Source organism: Patiria miniata, unplaced genomic scaffold (assembly GCF_015706575.1).
Source record: "Patiria miniata isolate m_02_andy unplaced genomic scaffold, ASM1570657v1 HiC_scaffold_12, whole genome shotgun sequence".
NCBI classification, from domain to species: domain Eukaryota; kingdom Metazoa; phylum Echinodermata; class Asteroidea; order Valvatida; family Asterinidae; genus Patiria; species Patiria miniata.
Window position 1 is genome coordinate 4997516 of NW_024037050.1, and position 22685 is coordinate 5020200.

At 41.8% G+C, this 22685-nt stretch overlaps 4 protein-coding genes across 4 annotated transcripts in view; 2 read left to right on the forward strand and 2 right to left on the reverse strand.

The window, feature by feature from the left end:
• Window positions 1-544: 544 nt before the first annotated feature.
• On the reverse strand, window positions 545-4471 carry LOC119743797 (uncharacterized protein K02A2.6-like). The gene has a single exon (XM_038220058.1). It carries the CDS (start codon window positions 4469-4471, stop codon window positions 545-547), a length of 3927 nt encoding a protein of 1308 aa, XP_038075986.1.
• Window position 4472: 1 nt separating this feature from the next.
• Window positions 4473-7645, forward strand: LOC119746092. Its single transcript, XM_038222886.1, has 2 exons — window positions 4473-4691; window positions 5218-7645. The coding sequence occupies exons 1-2, from the start codon at window positions 4630-4632 to the stop codon at window positions 6704-6706; spliced, it is 1551 nt and encodes a 516-aa protein (XP_038078814.1). The 5' UTR covers window positions 4473-4629; the 3' UTR covers window positions 6707-7645.
• A 277-nt stretch (window positions 7646-7922) lies between these two features.
• LOC119743813 lies at window positions 7923-11249 on the reverse strand. The gene is made up of 4 exons (XM_038220059.1): window positions 10789-11249; window positions 10046-10188; window positions 9809-9912; window positions 7923-9435 (listed from the first exon to the last, which is right to left on the reverse strand). Exons 1-4 carry the CDS (start codon window positions 11156-11158, stop codon window positions 7923-7925), a joined length of 2130 nt encoding a protein of 709 aa, XP_038075987.1. The 5' UTR covers window positions 11159-11249.
• A 1391-nt stretch (window positions 11250-12640) lies between these two features.
• Window positions 12641-22685, forward strand: part of LOC119746101 (rhophilin-1-like) — a 29746-nt gene continuing 19701 nt past the window's right edge. The window contains exons 1-2 of the mRNA XM_038222897.1: window positions 12641-13094; window positions 14684-14799. Coding sequence (XP_038078825.1) covers window positions 13035-13094; window positions 14684-14799 — 176 coding nt within the window. The 5' untranslated portion in view covers window positions 12641-13034. The remainder of the gene's footprint in view (window positions 13095-14683; window positions 14800-22685) is intronic.

Consider the following 22685-nt stretch of genomic DNA (forward strand, 5'->3'; position numbering starts at 1 on the left):
CCATGTTAGGAGTGATGCATGCTGGGATACATGGATTAGACTTGCTACAATGCATCGATTAGATGGGAATCGCTACATCCTCTCTTCTAAGTTTAGTTTTAACAATTTGAATAAAACAGCTTTATGAAATAAACATTTGTTTGATCAGTGAATTTGTAAACTGGAGTCTGGTAATTTAAAGTCTGAGTATTTCACTGATTTGAAAACACTTAATGAATATTTAAAAAACACACTGGTTATGTAAATGTACCAAGATAAACAATTACTATCCTTTCCTCTGAAAAACAAACAGAGGGTTAAACCAATAATATAGTAAAAAAACAACAAACAAAACTCAAATGCCTTGAGTACTGAGATAGACTGTCTCAGTACTCGATGTGTGTACAAGGGATTATTCTGCCCTCATCTTTGGAGTGTACAACACATAACACATGTTGAGTAGGCAAATGTAGTTACTAACAGTCCAGTAGTCGAGGACAGTCCAAAGTTATCAGCATGAAATTTGGAGCAACACACAAGTCCAGTGCGGGCGAAGCAATAACAGTCACACAAAACTGTTAAGTGTATTTAGGATTTGGCTTCGAGATTGCCCGGAGCGAGTGAGAACTGGCTGTGGTGGAGGTGCGTGGGGGATGGCAGGCTGAGGCAGTGGATCCTGTGGCGGTAAGTAGAAGTCAGGTGAGTGTTGTTGCTGTGGAGGTGGTTCAGGGACTGGCAATAAGTGTCTCCGATTGCGGCGGTAGAGTGTGCCTTGGGCATTGACGATGTACGATCTGGGGTTTCTGGAATGCTTTTGGACAATTCCAAGCTGATCGTGCCCTTTGGGTGATTGTAGACGGACAACTTGCCCTGGTGTCAGTGGTCGGAGGGGCTTGGCAGATTTGTCGTATGAAGACTTCTGTTGCTGTTGCCTCTTGCGTAACTGTGCTGTGACGCGTGTGTAAATGGCGGGTTTAAGGAGTGGCGTCGGGGTAGGGATGGTTGTGCGAAGACGCCGTGACATGAGACGTTGGGAAGGTGAGCCAAGCTGGGGGTTGGTTGGGACATTGCGAATGTTCAGCAGGTTTCGGTAGAGGTCTGAACCGTCGCGTTTTGTCTTCTCGAGGAGTTGTTTGGCGCGCTTGACAGAGCTTTCTGCAAGGCCATTGGACTGGGGAAAATGGGGACTGCTGGTTGTATGCTGGAAGCCCCATGACTGTGCGAATTGTTTGAAGGCGAAGCAATCAAATTGTCGTGCGTTGTCACTGATAACGATGCGGGGGATTCCATGGATGGAAAATTGTCTCTTGAGTACCTCAATGACTGTAGAGGCACAGGTGTTGTCGAGTGAAGCGAAGTCAAACCAGCCGGAGTATGAGTCACCAAGGGCTAGGTAATCCATACCGTTCCAATGGAAAAGGTCAACTCCAATGTGTTCCCATGGTAGGCTGGGTGGGGGGTAGCTTTTCAGTGGTTCTTTCTGTTGATGGGCTTTGGTAGCGTTGCAAACTGTGCATCCAGAGACGGACTGCTCGATATCAAGGCACATTGATGGCCAGTAAACTACATCTCTGGCTCTGCGTTTGGTAGCCTCGATGCCTGGGTGACCTTCATGCAGTATTTGGATGTATTCTGCGCGTAGTGACTTGGGAATGATGGCCTTATGTCCCTTTAAGATGATACCGCGGTCGAGAACCAGTTCATCTCTGAACGCGAAGTAGGGGTGGGCCTTTGGTGGGGCATTGTTGATATGCGAAGGCCATCCGCGACTGATGACATCAGTGAGCTGTTGCATGGCAGAGTCACAGGCAGTTGCTTTCTTGAGCTGTTCAAGTCGCATGTCAGAGATTGACAGGAGGGTCATGACTTGCAGGTCATCAGTTTCAGTACCGGTCGTTGTCAAGGGTGCACGTGACAAAGTGTCGGCAAGGAACAATTCTTTTCCTTTCTTGTACACGAGGGTGATGTTATACCTCTGTAACCGGAGAAGCATGCGTTGAAGCCGCGCAGGGGCACTCAGCAGAGGCTTTTTGACGATGGTGACCAATGGTTGGTGGTCAGTTTCGACTACGATGTCTTTACCGTATATGTAGTCGTGGAACTTGGTGCAGGCAAACACAACTGCAAGCAGTTCTTTTTCAATCTGTGCGTAGCGTTGTTCAGTGTCACTCATGGTACGTGAAGCATACGCGACAGGGGCACCCTCTTGTAGGCAGGCTGCGCCAAGGCCAAACTTGGAGGCATCGCAGGTCAACGTGACTGGCTTGCGGACATCAAAGTACGTGAGTGTCGGCGCATTAGCAATCTTGTCCTTGATTGCTAGAAATGCGGCATTGTGTTGCTCTAGCCAGCACCAATGGATGTCACTATGTGTGAGCTCGCGTAGTGGGGCTGTTAAGTCGCTCAAGTTGGGTACAAACTTGGCCAGGTATGTCACCATGCCAAGAAAGCGTTGTAGGGCAGTAACGTCGTTGGGTGGAGGCATGTCGGTGATAGCACTGACTTTGGCTGGGTCAGGCTTAAGACCACTGGCGGTGAAGACGTGACCGACATATGAGACTTGTTCAAGACCGAAGCGGCACTTTGTGGGGTTAAGGCGCATGTTGATTTTGCGTATCCGATCAAGGACAGTTTTGAGGTTTCGATCATGTTCCTCTTTAGTGCGTCCACCAACTAGTATGTCATCTACGATGATGGAGCATGGCAGATCGGCGAATATCTGCTCCATGGTTCTCTGGTACACATCGGAGGCAGAACAGAGGCCGTAGGGCATGCGAAGATAGCGGTATCTGCCATATGGCGTGCTGAATGTAGTCAGCAGTGATGATTCGTAATCCAAGGGGATCTGCCAGAACGAGCATTTAGCATCAAGCACTGAGAAAACTGTCGCACCATCCATCTTGGCAGCGACTTCCTCTACTGTTCGGGTAGGGTGGTGTGGGCGTTTCAGTGCTTCGTTAAGGTCGCGAGGGTCGATGCATAAGCGGATTTCTTCGCTGTTTTTCTTATGAGTCGCGACCATGGAGGAAACCCAGTCTGTCGGTTCGGAGACTGGAGTGATCACGCCTAGGGTAGTCATCCGCTGCAGTTCGGACTTGACCTTGTCTTGCATTGCAGCAGGGATGCGACGTGGGGGTCGGACAACCGGCGTAGCATTGGGGTCTATGGTCATGGTGTAGATGACTGGTAGTGACCCGAGCGAGCTGTCAAACAGGTCTTCGTAGTCTTTGAAGACTTGAGGCGATGTGGTGTCATTGGAGACATGGTAAACCAAGTTGTTGACAGACAGCAGGCCTAGACGGAGGCAATCGGTTAAGCCGAGGATAGCTTTCACTTGTGTGTCAACAATGTGAAAGTCAATATTGTGGTCAGTCAGCGATGAGTCAATGCGACATGGCAGTGTAGCTAGTCCAACTGTGTGGAGCTCGGTTCCTCCATAAGCGATGAGCTTGGTTGACTTTGAATTATCAATGGACTTAGGTGGTGCGATGACGTTGTAAACATGCATGGGCAGGACGTTACAACGTGCACCAGTGTCAAGTTGGACAGGAACGTGTGTGTTATTCACCACAAGCGTAGCGTGGATGTCATGTTTCAAGTTCAAGTTGGTGTTGTCCACGGCTCGAACGTAAAATAATTCTTGCTCATCCACGGCAGGTTCGTCTTCCTCCGAGTATGAATCGGGGTTTACTGTGTAGACGTGGCGGCTGCTTCTGCAGTAATCAGCATAGTGATTCTTTTTGTTACATTTGTGGCAAGTCTTGCCGTAGGCTGGGCATTCGCGCCTCTTGTGAAAAGTTCCACAATTTCCACAAGGTTTTCTGGGCTTTTGCTGCTGTGTAGAACTACTGCGTGCAGATGTCTGCCGTTGATTTGACCATGTTGGTCTGTTTGGGCGTTGAGCTTGTTTCTTTTTGAAAGCGTTGACAGTGGTATTTGATCCATCCATTGTGCTGGTAGAGGCTGACAACATCTTTGCCTGATCACCTGCGAGCTGCATTGATTGTGCAAGTTCCACTGTGCGCTTGAGGTCAAGTTTGTCCTCTGGTTGGGCAAGCAGGGATTTCTGGATGCGTTCATTCTGCACGCCACACACAAGTCTGTCTCTCAGCATTTCATCAAGGTTTTGGCCAAACTTGCAGTCACTGGCCAGTGCACGTAGTGCTGCTAAATATTCGGCGATTGATTCACCAGATCGCCGACAGCGGCTGTTGAATTGAAAGCGAGCAATGATGCTAGACTTTGTGGGTTTGAAATGCTTCTCAAGTCTGTCCACTAGTTCTTGATATGTAGCTTCGTTTGGTTTCTTAGGGGCAAGAAGATCGCTAATCAGCTTATATGTTTGTGAACCAACGACAGAGTTGAGTATGGCCCTTTTGCGTGCTGCGTCGGAGATATTGTTCGCCGCGAAATATTCGCCGAGACGATCAGTGTACATTTCCCATGTCTCTTTCTTTTCACAAAACTCTCCAATATTGCTGAAAGTAGCCATAAGGTTTATCGCAAATACAAACCGCAAAGGATCATGGGGCTGCAATCGGAGCAACAGCGCCATCACACGGCAGTGGCAAAACAGCTTTTACACGGTCGTGCGGTGTGACGCGGTGTTTCTTGGCTGCTGATTTTTAATTTTCTGACGTTTTTCTTTCGATGGGAGGTGGTGATCATTGTGCTGTTTTGGGTTGCAATAATGACCGACGGTATCCAGAAAGGTATGATCTTACTTATACATAAATCAATTGTTTTGTGAACTACAGTTGTACAGAATAAAAGATGGTCTCACGAAAGTACATGTGGCTTGCAGTTCCGAGCGACGCGATCGTCGACCGGCACGCGGCTGGGGAAACACGAGACATCGACACCCTGCACTAATTTGTCAGCCAATGCATTTAAAGTTCTGTGCCCCTCAAAAGCTCCCTTTTATGGCTCATTTCTTATTGGAAAGATATGTGGCTTTTACAGACATGTAATGGTTTTTTTTTTCTGTCAGCGAATGATGTTTTATTTTTTTACAGACAGTTTAATGATTGCTTATTCTGATCACGAAAATTAAAAAAAAAAATTCATGTTTGATGCATATATTTATTTTCAATGATAAGCCTAGCTAAACTAACCTACTCAATTTATTTACTTATGAAATATGTTTGACTTTGAGAAGTTTTGAATTGTTTTTTTTTTTTTTTTAAATCATCAAATAATATAATAATAACTATTTTATATTTCCCCTTCTCTTCATAGATATGTCATCAAAGAGCATGTAAACACACTCAGGTTCCACTCGTGCAGGGATAAGAAATACTTCCCTCTCTGGACCCGACTGATCCAACGGATGGATTTCAAAGTAAAGGCATCGACTACAGTCTGCAGCAACCACTTTAAATATGGCCAGCCATATCCTGATGATCTCCACCCGTCTTTATTTTTGAGAGGATACAACCTTCCCGAGACACCAAAAAGGGCACCGGTGAAGAGGCGAGCATTAGATGTAACTACGCCTCAGCCTAAGAAAATCAGAACTTTGCCGTACAGGTCAATAGGTATCCAGGTAAACCCCGATGATATTGACGATGTCAAAGCACTGGAGAATGATCACAACTACGCGAATCTCCCTTTCCGTAACAGGCCCGTCAGTCCAGTATATGTAGCCCACCTAGAAGAGGAACTTGCTAAACTAACAGACAACTGTGGAGAACTTAAGCAAAATCTTCTTGAATCCAAGAGTAACATTGACAAACTTAAACTTGAAGCCCAAGCTAAAACAAAACAGAGATTTTCCATCAGAGATATTTGCCACTCAAATGAACTCATTAAACTCTATACTGGACTCCCCAGTTATCAGCTTTTTGAATGGCTTTTTGAAGAAATTAAGCCACACACTAAGAACATGCACTACTACAAGGGCAAAACATCAGCTGAAGACAAAGCCTACCAGCTAAAGAACAATGATAAACCAGGGCGGAAGCGGTCACAAGCTTTAGAAGATGAACTATTCATGACACTAATGAAGCTTCGTCTTAATCTCAGAGAAGATGATCTGGCCTTCCGATTTGGAGTTTCTCAGAGCACCGTGTCTCAGGTTATATCGACCTGGCTCCCCTTCTTAGACAGAGAGCTTAAAGCATTCATAGACTGGCCTACTGAAGAAGACATCTACAAATACTACCCTCAATGCTTCCACAAATACAAGGGAACAGTGCGCTGCATTATAGACTGCACGGAGATTCAGATCGAGCGACCCTCCTTAGCGGCATCCAATTCACAAGTGTACAGCCAGTACAAGTCACGGCCAACATTAAAGTGCCTTGTTGGAATTACACCAGGGGGTACAATCTCCTTCATTTCTAAACCAACAGGAGGCAACACGTCAGACAAGAAGATTGTCAAGATGACAAACATCATAGATCACCTTGAGCCCAATGACATTCTTATGGCTGACCGGGGCTTCAACATCCAGGAACTCTTGCTGCACAAGCAAGTCAAGCTTGTCATTCCTCCTTTCATGCGTACAACAACTAGTACATCCCAGTTTACCGAGTCGGAGGATACAAAGACCAAGACAGTTGCCAATGCTCGTATTCATGTTGAGAGGGCGATTGGAAGACTAAAGGAGTTTTCCATACTACAAGGGCCAATTCCACTAACTATGATTGATCTCATGGAATCGGCCCTCGTAGTATGTGCTGCTATAGTCAACCTTCAGCCTGTTCTCGTCCCTCTGACTTCATAGAAAACAATGCAAAACTTAAGACTTCAAAGGAGTGAGATTCAGTTCACCTTTTCTTAAGGTATATTTTGTTCATTCTATCTCAAGGGCTGTATGCAAAACAAACCAAATTACAAATGGCATTAATCTACATGAACGGTTTTCACTAATGTTAAATGATAATAGAAATTATATCATGTACATGTAATAACTTTTGCAGGTTCATAAAAATAAAAGACATGTTTAAACGTACATGTACTTGTAAATAAAATATGGAACAAAGTTGCATACAATATGGATGTAGAAAATGGCAAATTTAAATTAAGAATTCATGTTTTATAATAGCACATTGTTTAGAAATGCATCTGTGTCTCTTGACAAGAGTTGGACTAGTAGTTAAAAAAAAATGGCAAATGTAAAAAACAAAACAAAACAAAACCTGCCAAATGCAAGCACAGTCTTGTAACTAGAGTTGTATGAACAGTTTTCCAAAATATCAGTGCATTTGACCTATGTCTCTTAATAAAAAAAAAAATAGCTGAGTCTCAGAACGACAGTTGGAATAAATAGGTGAAAGTAAATTGGCAAATATGAGCTGTGTTTCTTCATTAAACAGCTGGCAATGGTGAGCATATTCTCGTAAAAAAAAAGAGTTTCCTAAATATAATTTTAAAAATTGGCAAATGTGGGCTGTGTCTCTTGAATAACTGGCGGCCCCGACATTGGGACAAATTTACTTGGATGAATACAAGAAATCCTGTTGCAAATAAAAATAATTTATAAAATACACAACTGTTATTTACATACATGGCATGTACCTTGTTCATATTATTCATGCACATCTGAAGATTAAACATTAAAGTAAACCTATGTTTTGTAAACTGTACAATACTTGTAAACATGCATTAAAATTATACGAACACATGTATGCCTCTTTCCCAGTACACTTTCGGATTGTACCTTTTTATACTGAATGAATTCACTGGACTGTTGGTGTATGACGGTCTAAAGCAGGGGCATGAGTGACCATTGATAAAAACAAATGACAACGGTGCATAAAAGCTGAACTTTGGAAATATCCTACTTTTGTACACAGCAAGCGAGGGAAAAATCCTGAAATATCCAAAACAGAAAATTTCCCCAAAACAATGCACTTTAACCTTTTTGATTTTTTTGTCCCCCCCCCTTTCATTTATTTATTCATTGTTTGTTTTTGGGTGTGGTTTTTGACCTAGCTAACTTAAGTAGCCCTTGGCTGCCGCTTCCTCTTCTTGCCCTTTGTTTTGGAGTTGCATGCGCTGCACTTCCATACCGATTTCCTTTTCTTCAGGAATCCTTCTGATCCCTGAATTCCAACACAGCTGTAGTGGAACCAGCGGTTGCACACATCACAGCCAATACTGCTACGGCCGTCTTCTCCCGGATCACTGTCGCATTCCTCGTTACAAACCCCACAAGGATAAGCTACATGCACAGCATTCGATGATGGTCTACTCTTCTCGATACGAACTAGAATCGACTCCATCACTTTGCGGACAGATTTATCCGTAACAACTTTGCGGATGGCCCCACTTAACAGCTCAGCTACAACTCCATTTACAAAGAAAGTATACAGTTTGGGCTGAATGTTGGCAATATACTCTTCATCAAACAGTATGCGCTCAACATATATATTGTTAGACTTGCTAACAGTTCGTACGACGAAATCGCTCCACTTGTACCCTGTACACCACATCTGAACTTGAACCTGGGCGTAATATTGATGGGACCGTCTCAGTTGAAGAACGCCATTCTCCATAGTGAGGCAACTGCCCTTTTTCGTGGACAATGCTTCTATGTCTAGAAGTCTATGTGTATACGGGTTCTTGATCTCCAAGAGACCCGTTCCACATTCCTTACATCTCACAATGCCATCAGGAGAGGCAGCCACATAAGGGCATTCGGTGCTGATCCACAGCCCTGTGTCATCACATGCAACACCTTTGTGTTGATGATGCAGTCTGTGCCATGCAACGTATTGTTTCTTGGCTACCGGTTCTTGGGTTTTACCCCAATCGAGGGCTGCTGATCTCGGTGACCCATAGTAATTCAGTACTCTCGCCACTTGCGAATGGCCAGAGAGACTCCCATCATCCTTGACGCATCCGACACAATCTCCTACCACACTTGCAGTCACCCTGCCTTGCCGTTGCTCGGCCCACAATGATGAAGCTGCCTGCCTCGCTGTCTCCTTTGCTAGGACTGCCTGCTGGTGCTTGGTGACGCGTAAGAGATCTATGATGCTGTCTGCATCCCCTGGCTTGGCTATCTCGAATGCCTCGGAAACATTCAAAACTCTGCAGCTGGTCTCTACTGTTTCCTCCGTCTTAACGTATTTGATGTTGGGGAGCTGGTGATGTGGGTCCGGCTTTGGCTTGTTGTACATCAGAAGCCCACAGTTTCCATTCGTTATCGATGCCAGCGCATCAAGGTTGAAGCTGGACACTGGCTTGTGAACTCGATATGCTGCGGTGCGTGGGTCAAACTCCGACCGGTACATTCGGTTGGATTCAGGCAGCTGCTGTGTGACATCGGCCTTCACGCCAATAATACTTATGTTTTTAGCAAACTCGGCATCGTGGACGACCTCGCCTTTCTTTGGTGCTCTTCCCCATGCCTGCCTTTGTGAGGTGCAGGAAGCATTCCTCCCTTCTTCAACGGACTCCACAACAGCAAAAAGTAGACCAGCGATGTGTTTGCAAGTTGCTTGGATGCTGTATGAATAATGAAAAAAAAATGTCACACAATGAAAAGAAGTATCGAGGATTAAGTACCTGATGCAGTATGCAGCTACATGTACATGTAGTTGGATACATGTAGTTCAATTATGTAAACTGGCCTAAAGTACAATTCCAGGATCATGGGGATGTGCCACCTTCATGCAGAAACAGCCAACGATGATGTAATTTTACCAATACCACTCACAAATCCTTTGCTGAAAGTCTCGGTGAATTTCATCTTTGTCAAATAAAATGTAAGCTGGAAGCACCTGGAAGCTCATCATATTTACGATGATGTACTTTTTCCTACAAAATCAATTTACCCAACCTACACCCTCAGAAATAAAATAACTATTTATATTCTTACCCAACACAACATGTGCATTCAGCTGTGCAGACCTGTCCCGTCTCCTTGTGCAGCACAACCCAGGTGAAGTATGTCTGCTCTGAAGTTTTTACTTGAGGTATTACCTGAAATATTATAGAAAAAAAAGAAAATATAAACAACGGTTGAAAAAGAATAATATAATGTTCAATTACTTGAAACTGGTTTATCAATGCTCATGCACTGTTTTTGAAACTATAGCACATAATAGAAACTAACCTTTCCACGAACGAAGCAGTAGCACAGATTCACACTGATGCCATGGTACTGGAGTGCACGGACATGGCGGGACATGTACAGACTCTTTCCAAGTGCAAGAGTTCGCCTCCCTTCTGTCTTTATCAGTCCAATTCGTCGGTTACCTGAAGTAAATATTAAAAATTACTATTACTTCAATAAATGGAATTATGGAAAAGTCATGCCTCAAATTAACTCATATCAAATGGGCGTCGGTCACTTTGCTGAATGTCCACTTTGCCGAGCGACGTTGACCACTACTTCGCCTACATCACTTCATATGTACTTGCATGCATGGGCGCCATTTCCAAGATGGTGGCAGAATGTGAATAAGGCTTATTGGGCAATGCAAGTGGTAATTCATAGAAGAGACTGTAGCCTAAATTAAAAAAAAAAATCCCTGCCAGTGCTTTCCTTGCCTTCTCTATCATCACTATCAAAATTATGTCTAAACAAAAATTAAAAAAAAAAACAACCTGGGTCATGTACCCGAACAGGTTGCATACTAAGCCTGGATTAAGGAATTAAACATAAGTAATAGGCCAAATTCTGTCATTATTTTGTCACTGCAGAATCAAGAGTTAAATGACTAGTTTCTAGTGAGTGGCTTGCAATTTTGCATCATGTGCAGACCAGCGCCGACAGCGGCCTTGAGTTTTTTTTTTCCATTCATTTAATTTTTTTCTTGTGTCTTTTTGTTGTATAATTTACTCAAAAAAAATTACCAGCTTTGATGTAGCTATCCAGGTGATCTCTACAAGTTTCTGGGAGGCTTGCTGGGCCATCTTCCCAACCCTCTGTCAACGTCTCCGGCCGCGGAAGTCGGACCATGCCACCATCGAGAATCAGCTTCGCGCTCTTCGATGCTTCGATTTCTTGCTCGGCGACTTTGTCGGTGGGTTTCACGGTCAATCCAAGCTTGTCAGCCCAGAAAGCTCGCTCCGCTAGTTCTGCGCGTTTTTCGTCGCCAACAGGAACTCCTCTCTCTCTTAAATATTTCTGCAATTCGTCAACTGTTAAGGAAAGAAATTTGTCGTGTCCGATTGTAGCCATGATGATTTTCGATTGAATTGCGCGCTTTGCGCGCTTCAACATCCGGGACTGCAAAATTGCAATGCTCCGTTCTGCATCCCATGATGCTTTGCAAGAGAGCGCCCTCAGTCGGTAAAAAGCTATTTGCGATAAACCTTATGATGTATTAAGAAACGAATCCTGTACTTACTGACACCATGAAGAAAGTTATAGACTCCGATATGTTGGGAACTATTCCAGGTTTATTAGACGACAACACGAGTTCACATACGAACATGTAAGCGGCCATGTTAGGAGTGATGCATGCTGGGATACATGGATTAGACTTGCTACAATGCATCGATTAGATGGGAATCGCTACATCCCCGAAAGCGGCTTATTCAGCAAATTTTGTTGTCGGAGGGGGCCGGGGGGAATACACTCCTGCGCATTTTATCATTCTTAGTTATACATTTATCCCCCTACGTACCCCTCCCCCTCCGGGACCAAACCTCGAAACGCATCACTTCCAAGTCTCAGTAGCGTGCGTGCGGGCTGGGGGAGGGGGGGGGCCTACAAACCAATATAAACTTTATTATTAGGAATTTTATAGGAAAAACCCATGGCTTTGGGATACAGCTTTTGCGTCGCGTTGCACATAAAATTGTGCGTGCAGTATTAGAGAGTCCCTGTGTGCGGGGCCCAGGTTACTTTGTCATCTCCCCCCACCCCCCCCCCCCCCCCCCCCCCCGGGGGGGGGCGCGGGGTGCAAAAATACCCAAACGTCTGCAACAAGGATCTACTCACATGCAGAATGGGCAACTTCCACACATTGTATACAAAATGGTTTAGAATCAGAAAGCGGAACTCCAACGACAGTGCAAGATTATAAAAGCAAAAACCCAAGGATGTCGTGCTCCCCTAACGCGAAATGTCACCGCCGGGTCGGGGGGGGGTGGGCATGATTATGTGCGCCACTGCCGAGTTTCCAAAACGTGCGCTAATGTACAACAATATTAAACACTCCTAGGTGATAAGACTGTGTTCCTTCCTTCATGAGCATACAAGTAAGTGTGCTTGTACAACCATAATGAAAAGCTTCTTTTTTGGGTGTGTCTCGACGATGTGGTCAAAGGGTGCTAGTCTGCATCGAAGCTTAGAGCGCCAATTATGCGAGGTAGCGCTATCACCATATGGCTGTGGCTGCGTCAGATACTTTGTACGTGGTACATGCGCGTAGGACGACCAGCAGACGTAGCCATACCTCTGAAGGCCGTTGCGGACACGGCTCGCCTGTGACTTCGTGCGATGGAATTTGAACTCACTCCACCCATCCACCCCTTATTCTTAAGACTGAATAATTCCACGCAAATCAAATTTCTTCTCATTCTGATGGTTTATTCAGACATGTTATCATTTTTTCACAAGTTTACAATTTTAGTGTGAACATTGATTTATTAAAAATGCTCTTTTAAGACGAAAATACAAGCTGTTAATTTTTTTTTTGCACGAGCCCTCAAAATGACCCGCTGCAGTGTGCAGCTAACTGGTAGTCTTCTGCATGTTTTATGTTGTGTTGGGCACCAGCGAATAGTTCGGCGAACAGGTGTGTGATTTACGTGCAATGCATGGATCACTGATCTTGTTGACGTTACAAGCTGCGGGGGAGATTCGTGAGAAGTGGTTGACGTACAAAGTGCAGTTTTATTTCGTTGACTTCATAATTCACGTCTGCAGATGAAATCGCAGCAAGTTAAAACTGAGCGCTAGTATCTAATTCACTTCTCGAATATCATGACAGTGCGTGTCATGACATGATCAGTGTGCATGCTGTGTGACTGTCACAAAGTGAAGCCGTGTTCATTTTGTTCATCTGATTGAAACGGTCGTCTCTTGCTGACTGCAACTTCGTTTTCAAGTCGAGGGTACCGCCGGGCACTGCCGGGGATCGGCTGCCGAGATGTTGGAGAACGGTGGGTCGGAAAATAAGGACACACATGACACAGGCCCCAGGAGAAAGGTAACTGACCAAAAGTGCAATGTGTGTATAAAAGTTGTAAATAGAAAATCCATTGAATAATTATGAAATAGCCTGGAATATTGCAGTTAAAATTTCAAAGTGGATATATAGGCCTACAGTCCACTTGTCTTACACGTAAGACCATAGGTAGGCATATCAACGCGAACATGCTGAACACTCTATGAATAATATTACAATCAACGACCGAAAAAGTAGAGTTTTAGCTTTGGTACTTTGGAGCGGCCGCTGTATATTTTTACCCCAAGACTATGCCCAGTACTTCTTGACCTAGTCCGAGTAAGTTGGACCCAACTTATCGCCTTTTTTAACATTTGGACATGGTCTGGCGATGTCCAAATGTTAAAAAAGGCGATAAGTTGGGTCCAAGTTACTCGGACTATTCTTGACCATGTTGACATACTCGCGTTCATTTCGCTAAAAAGAATAAGGGTTGAATTTATCTTGATGGTGCAAAAAAATGATGAAAACGATCCCATTTCTGTACCGAAGCTACAGTTGAGTTTTAACGTTTTATCGTGCACGGGAAGCATTGTTGGCGTGACATCAGAGTCTCTTGGTCTGGGAACCGACCACAGACACGATGTTTGTAGTGCATATCGCGGGTGGCGTCAGACGGGCCAATCAAGAGGAATCACGAGGTCGTTGATTGTAATATTATTCGTACAGTAATGTTCGCGTTGATATGCCTACATGTACCTATGGGTCTTACATGCAAGACCCATAGTTCTAGGTGTACAGTCCACTGAGAGCTTGTTTTCCTTTAAAATTAACAAATTTTAACAAATTTTGGTACACCTACGACGCATCGCACTTACGACATGTTTTGTGAAATCAGTCCTTCCGATTTGAAAATCACAGGCATGTGGAAAAAGGCACACCTGGATTTTTCTAGGTTTGTGTTTTTTCTAGGTGTGTGTTTTTCTAGGTGTGTAATCTTTGGTCCAGGGAAATTCAGACGTCCAATTATTCACACTTCTCGGGAAGCTTTTAGGTGTGTGATGGTGTGGGGGTGCGATCCCACGCCTCAAATCAGAAGGACTGTGAAATGGATCGCAGGACGCGTTGCAGCTGCGACGCGTGTAGAGATACGATGCGTTGCAGCGCTGCGATGCATCGTAAGTTACAAAGAGTTTGATGAAATCGGGTGCTGGAGGCGCGCAACTAGGTTACAAGAACAGGGTCGTAAGAGACTCGATATCCCGGACCGTATATCCCCAGTGCCTTACAAAAACGGTCCATTTTCCCTATATTATCCCGACCCAGATTCCATAATTCATACATGTACCTCATACGATGCAACAGACATTCATGAAGCTAATAATTGACTTCAAACAGAACAACGAAGACTAAAATGTGAAATTTTTCGATGATTTTGGTGGCAATTCTCCAGAAACCATGAGAAAACGTCGCGCGACACTATTCTGCCGTTAACCGAAAAACCCAACATTGGCCAACAATTGGTCATGGACCGAGTTGACCGGCACCCAATAATACTGTTCAATGTAATAATACTGTTCACATACAAACGATTTACACATTTCTTTTTTTGTGTTTCTTCACCCTTGAAGGGATGTGATCCTTTAGCGCAGACTGTAAGAGGCAAACTGCAGAACAGAAGGCAAAAACTGAATGGCCAAATCAACAAAGAGATGAGAATGAGGGCCGGGGCTGAAAACCTCTTCAAGTAAGTCAGCTTTTTAATTTATTTTTACATTTCCCACATTATTCATGAGTGCATCACTTGCATGCAGAAATGGGGTACATATTATAAATATATATATTATAAATATTGAATGCTTTATCTCGTGGTGTAGTAAAACTAGCCTCCCGAGGTTATCCATGGACATTCGCCGAGGGAAAATAGAATGCTCCATGGATCACCGAGGGAGGCTAGTTTTACTTCACCACGAGATAAAGCATTCAATAGGCCTAATTGTTTTATAACACTTCACCTACAGATTCTGCTTGGTTTTAATATTTTTAAATTATTTAAATCTGAACACAGATGAAATAAACTTCAATTTCAATACAAAATTGGTGGAAAAAGTATTTCTCTCTTCACGAAATGTTCGAACCAAACTCTGTGGCGCGCGCTCTTTTGGAACAAAACGCGTTACTAACTTACGCACAACGCGCACACCAGCATGCATTTGCACACAAATACCGTGCCGTGGATATAGTACTTTGGTTTCTAATGGTAGTTGTTCAGTACCCTTCTTTAGATTTTGAGCATGTTCACTGCTTCAAACCAACAAAATGCACAAATTACAAATGATTGACTGTACCTTTAATTGGAAGGAACGACATGAAAGGTTGGATAAAACCATGGCCCTGTGCATACACTATGTACATTGTACTGCGTTTCTTAAATAGCATAGATGTATTAAAAGCCCTGTTCATACTTCAAGCTATTTCGCAAAAGCAAGTTCGAAGTGAAATCAATGTTGTCAACAATGGTGGATGCACGTCAAACGTATTGTTGACGCCACAAATTTTGGTTTGCTGTCACGTGAAGCACCGGTATGAACTGGACTTTGAAATATGAGAAACTGACTAGGGAACATAAGCCCTAACCCCCTAAATCATATTAAAATGGAAGGATTTAGGCCTATTGGAGTTTCAAAAAGTACATTTAGATATTTATATACTAGTTTACTACATGTGTGTTAAGTATGTATAGTGCCCTTAGGTCACTTGTACAATGCACCGGTATGTATGTGTAACCATGTAAACAAGAAGAAATCATTGCAATTGATTATTATGTTCAGTATTTTCAGTGGCATTTAAACATGTGTAGTACTCGGTGTTCGCACTCAGTTGCAATTTTTTTCTCGTAATCTCCTGACCTTTGAGCTACAGTAAAATAAAAATCAGTATGCAGATAATCCAGAATAGAATGCCATCTGGGCATGGAAGTTGGAAGCCAGCCCAACAGATTGAACAGTGAGATAATATGAATTGTAAAATGTACATGGCTACAAAGTGCCTATATCCAATCTATATCTGTGCATCAGCTGCAGTGCTGCACACAAGATTGCTTTTATTGATTTTTGTAATTTAGCTAGATAGTTTCAATTAATTTGATGCATGCTGTGTCATCAGTCATCACACTGTCGCCACATTGCACAATGAAGTGCCCTTTTACAATTTATTCAGCTCTTAACTGCTTTTCTATTTTGCATAAATTTCAAAGGTCCAAACTAAGCGTTACAGACTCATGAACTGCATGGACTCATGTACCGGGTACATTTTGCTTTAATTGTATTTTCTTGATCTGTTATGCTTTATCTGTCTGTAGTTCAAATTTGTTCAAAATGAATCAACCCAAATGCGCTGGTTGCTTCACATGCACAAATACACATACATGTACGTCATTATAATTTTTTATTTTCATGTTAATTTACATCAAGTACATGTAAGTTAACACTGTAATAAGTTCTTGGTCCCCTCCACAAATGTTTCAGTCTTACGCACATCCACATCTAGACTTTTGAAAAGATGGCCTGGTCCCTTGAGAACAAACTTACTGCATTTCAAGATACTAGTTTGTACATGAACTTAAGAGAATTGTGTGGGCTACATTAAGATTAACGACCCTTAACTTAGGCATTTTTGCCAGGATGCAACCTCAATCCTGCAAAATTCTCCAACTGCCTCATTGTAAAAATTAAATACAACCTCAATCCTGCAAAATTCTATGTTAGGCACACAAAAAAATAGTTCTGCTTCCGGTCTCCCTACCTACCCTATTCTGACAGCCCCTACCCTAACTTTTTTTATGGGGAAAATGAGCAAAAAGTCCCAAAACCAACAAATTCTACCTTTTACTCTTGACTACAAGAGACGCCTCCATATGATGGTACGCAAAAAAAAGTGGCAAAGAAATGAAAAATTCCCTACCCCATTTTCAAATGCTATGTACATGTAATCGGAAGCAGAACTATTTTTTTGTTTCAGGACTTTTGGCCTTATTTCTTGAATGTGGTCTTTGGAGGCATGACCACTCCCACTATCCTGCATAATCCTCCAGTAATCATAATAATCACTGTTACTTTTGTCAGTATGTTAAGGCAGAGCTACTGGTACCAGAAGTGACATCCTTGAGCAGTATTGAGGATTTCAAGTACATGTATAATCATAGAGCAAGGACCCAATCTTGGCCCAAATGTAAGCACGGCTGAGCATAAGAACCACAAGGTCTGGGCCCAAGACCTTGACACAGTTCATCCTCCAAAATCAGCCCTACATTTTTGCCATATCCTCAATCCTTTGAAATCCTCCATTTTGCAAGGTTAGGGTTAAACATGTACTTCATGGTTAATGTCTTTACAGTGTGCATATATGTATTTGAAGTTGGAAATGTTAAAGGGAATATACATCATTTGCTTTTGCTGTAATTTTCAGAAATGGATGGAATTGGAGGGTTGGAAATATATAGCAAATATAGTTACACTGACTTTTTTTAGGTTTTGGGTTCGAAAATGCTCTAAAAACCAAGAAAAACAATCATTTTCCTGTAGTCTGGTTCCCTGACTCCATATAAGAAGAAACGGAGCAGTTTACGTACATTGGGGAATTGTAAGGTCAGGGAACCAGTCTAGCTGGCTTGTACCCGTTCATAGGTGTGTAATCGATTGCAAACAAGTGCGATGGTCAATTGGGGCCAGTATTTGAAAAAAAACCAGTGTTTTCCAACGCTGGTCGGCCGACCAGCGTTGGAAATTGATACAAAAATACCACTTTTCTTGAAAATGACAGTATACCAGGTGCCATGATTTTACAGGATGCTTTACACTGTCATTCACTAACAGTCCAGCAAGGTATTTCAAAATGATTTGGTAGTTTTAGTTTTTGATGTTTGCAAATGTTGTATTTTCCCTTTAATGAGCCCACTAGCTACATACATAAATATGTAGCTAGTGGGCTCATAAACATTTTAGGTGCATGAACAACATGTACGGGATACATTATTGTATACAAGTGTCAGAATTAGCAAAACCCATTTGTGCCAAAAACACCTGTTCCCTCCGTTGACCTGTCTCCATGACAACCAAGGCCACCACCAAGTACTGAACCTTTTGACTGCCAATTATAATAATGTTTCAAGTGCAAAACAGCAATGTTTCCAATAATTATAAAATATTTGATGGCTTTGAGGGGATGCAAGAATATGGTATATTGCACAAGCTATAAGTTAGATAACAATACTGCATGAGACTAGTTGAAGAAGAATTTAATATTTTTTTGTTGCGAGTGTAATAAATGTTTTTTTCAACGGAAAAAAAGCCGATCATGATCCAATATTATTATTATTCATAATATCAGGCTAACTTGATACGAAAGAGAAACCGGTAAGCCTTGCCATAATTACGGACTGCTTTCCTCACTTTTACCCTAATGTTAATTTACATTGTTACAACTTCGACAAATTACTCGCTAGCCTGCATAATTTTTTCCAGCTTCTCAAAATCTATCAATTGGTAGATTCTTCTCGGCCAGAAATGCTCGCAGCATATTTGCTGTCATCTTTGTTGCTTTTAAGGTATTTTCAGCACCTTAAGTTTTCAAATTCCATTGAAATGTCCATCGCATACAGTACCGAAGCGAATCTCTCACTGCTCGAAGATGCTATTTTGTTGTTTGCAAACAGTGCGTGTACCTGCATGCGCGCGCCTGCAGCCATACCGTGTGCTGCGCTCTGTTGATTGGTTGACAACCGTGAGTTTGTGCATTCTTGATTGAGTGGGAACTAGCGAAATGTGCATTGATACCATAAACTGTCTGGATGACTACACAATATCAAAAACGATATTGTAGTCATCAGCATATTTTTTTCCAAAGTGTACAATTATCTTATTGTACTCTTGGAAGTTACAAAAATAATTATGGCTTGTGTAGCAGCATCTGAACAAATGAAAGAATCAACAAATACACATAGATCTATAGTAGACTTTAAAAAAAAAAAGCACATTTAATCCGTTGTAGTTTTGTACAGAAGGCGCACAACTGTCATTGGTATTATTTTTTTTTTTTCATTTTTTTTTTTCTTTTATCACATTGTACAAAATTTTGGGTGGGGATGGAAAATCACTTTTATTTTTTTATGAACTTTCAAATCAAAAGTTAGCTCCACCCGTCATATTGGATATTCCCATTGAACCATTGAGAAAGGAAACAGAACACCGCAGATTAGTGGCCACCATTCATGGATTGTTTCCTTGCACAGTCTAGTGTGGTTCCTGTTTGTATTTATTACCACACATACCAGTACCTGTGGTTGTTGACCATAAATGAACCCGTATTTATAAACATGTACAGTGTAACATGATTTGTATGGCATCTCACACTGGCTGTGTGGCCATTAATGTGCTGGTTGTGGTTTAAGAGTAGACATTACTCATTCTCAAAAGATTTCACTTTCCTGGAATTTAACATAAATGAGAACATGTATGTATGCTCATGAATGCAACTAGTGATATTAACAAGTTATGCATTTTCTCATTTTTATGGCATTGTTGAACTTGGGTTGCTCTGACCTCTTGAATGCCATTCCTGCAAGCCATTGAGTGCTAAGTGGGCCTGAGTCCTTGACTCTTTCAACAGAAAAAGACCAATTCTGAGCAGTTTAAAACCAAAACCAGTGTAGAGTCCTAACTATATTTTCCCACATCAGCATGTCAACCCCCTGTCAACCATGGTACTCTGGTGTGATCTCACCAGTCTTAAAGAGGAGCACAAATTATGAATAATTACTGGAAGCAGATACTTGGTACTTGGTACTTGTTACTTGGTTAGTTTCCTCCTGAAACATCCTCTAGGGATCTTGACTAGGAGGTCCATGGTCAGATGAGTTAAATACCACAAGGAACATTACATACTATGTATCTTGAGTATACATGTACATTGTACGGTACATGTATCTAGGGAGTTAGGGTTAATCCATCAGTTTCATTATGTACTAGACACTGATTGCAGTATACAAAATGTACATGTACCTGCTGCTACTGCGGTGAGTAGCCTATCAGATTCGAACCTGCCGGCCAACCCCTCCAAACCCAGTAATCCAGTTGTTAAGACATTTGCACCACAAAAATGTATGTAAGTCATTGGTTCAAGTCCCACACAAGCAAGTTTTGTGGATTTTGTAAGCTCTCGACAGCACTAAGTATACAGCGCTTTTAAAGTTACATCGGTGGAGGGCAAAACTCAATATTAGTTTTGTCTCGTTTCTATTTGAAATTATTTAATCTTATACATAACGTACATGGGCATGTGGTAATTAGCTTACATACTGTAATGGAAAGCATTCTGTTTAGTTGTCCTGAACAACCTGGTTTCCCACTGAGGTTATTCTTCGGTTACATATTTACCTCAAATATTTATCATTGTAATCACCGACCCTGCCTATTGTGATATGCTAAGCAGACTTGAAATGTGTACAATAGCTCGGAGTTATTACGTAGAATTTCCTCATGCTAGCAAAATGTGACCAAGGCTGGGTCTGAAAAGGCGTCCTTGATAATATACGTAGGTGATACAAAACTATTGTGATGTCATATGGAGCCTACATGTACATGTTTACAGTGTACGTTATTTCGAATGGGTGTCAGATGAAATCAGAAATATTAAAATATAATACACAATTATTCCTTAAAAGTGTGTGTTCTCCCCCTTTTTGTGACAAATCTTGAGTTCTTACATTATAATTTGTACCTGTCAGGGAATTGGGTTGTCAAAAACAAAATGTTAGATTTCATGTCGTGGATTGTACTTTCTGCAATCCACAAAGTGGACGGCATATAATGTACAATAACAATAACATGTACATTGTACTGTAGACTGAGGTGTTTCAAGATTTCTGTACATCAGGGAAACTTTTGAATTTTTTGGATTAAAAAGAAAAATTGAAAAAAACACAGTTGGGAAATTTGAAAAACTTTACTTTAGCTTATTGGAAATGTGTGTTGAGCGCCAAAGATTTTCAGAATGTATTTTAGTGGGTTCAAAGAAAAAAAAAAATCAAATTTTGTCTTCAAGAGTAAATTGATTGGTAATTGTTTTGGCATTCTTGCAAGCCTAGCTGCCAATGCCAGTTCTTCAAAAATATGACTTTGGTCTTTGCTCAATCTGTTCCACAGTATAAATTATACTCTTCAAACTGGTGGCAAGAAAGTAATGTAAAAACAAAATTGTTTAGATTACAGAGTCCTGAGGTTGGAGAAACCAACTCCAAGAAAGGTTCCTTGTAGCGACCTTTTGACATTCGTGACCTTGCATTCTCTAGAACTCAAGACAACCGTTCATTGCAGTACATGACCCCCACAAAACCAAGTGTCAAGAAGTAAATTGAATCGTACACCCTACATGTACCCACTGGGTCCTGTCATTCGGAAATCTGTATCAGTCACTAGGTAACGTTCACAAATTTCTTCCACTTCTTCTGCCATGCCTTATAATACAGACTGGTAAAAAAAACCAGTCGGATTACATTCATGTAATTGTAAACTCTGTGACTACATGTGTATAAGTCAAATTCCATCAACTGACGAAAGAGGTAACTGGTACAGCTGGCATAATTTACAAGGGAATTTTTAACTGTTAAAAACAGTCACTTGATTGATTTTGACTGCTGTGATGGCCTGGCTGAATTTGCCAGCTGGAGAGGGAGTGATTGTTACAAATCACAAATCTACATGTAGGCAATTCCTTCAGTATCGATTATTAGTCTCTGGCAGAGCTTTTAAGAACTCAGTTAGTATACTTGAATGTGATTTTCAAATCTTATCTTTCATCGTCTAGTAATTAATGCTCATTGGTATCAAAAACTAGGAGTTTTGGATCATTTCTCTGATTCATTAATCCAAAGTACCTGTAAAGTACGAACTCCTGATAGGGCTGTCCCAAATATACGGAAAAGTCGAATGTTTGATCGTCAACTGAATATTCGAATAATTTTTTGCCGGTTTGAATATTCAAAAACAGAAAAAAATATGCACAACGTACATGTATGTACACACACATGACTGTGATGTTATTGTATCGTAAAGTTCCGGCGCTTTATTGTCAGCTGTGCCACTTTTTTGTAGACAGTAACTTTTTTGTCTGGTGGTTCATTGATCAGGTTAAAGCCCTTTTACTTTGTAAAATATTTACTGCAATATACTCCAGCGCCCCATATTGATTGCCGCACGCAATTTGACTGGCAAACTCTTCCTGCAATTTTTACCGCCACAGTACGCAATTGCAGCTTGCAGTTTCGAATATTCGGTCGAACGCTGTTTCAAGTAATCGAATACTAAGTTATTCGAAAATGGACACCCCTAGCTCATGGATACACTTTACAATCTTTGATTTTCAGCATTATTTACATACATACTTTTTGGACAGTACACTTTAGGAACATGCAGAACAGAACACATAGATCTGTACTCATACATGTACATGTACATGTACTGGTACATTTACCTGTATGGGCATCAGTGTGTTTTCTGCCAAGTGCTTATCATGCAAAACCACCCACACTAAAACTCAGCTCTATCATATCTTAATAATATACATGTACATGTAATC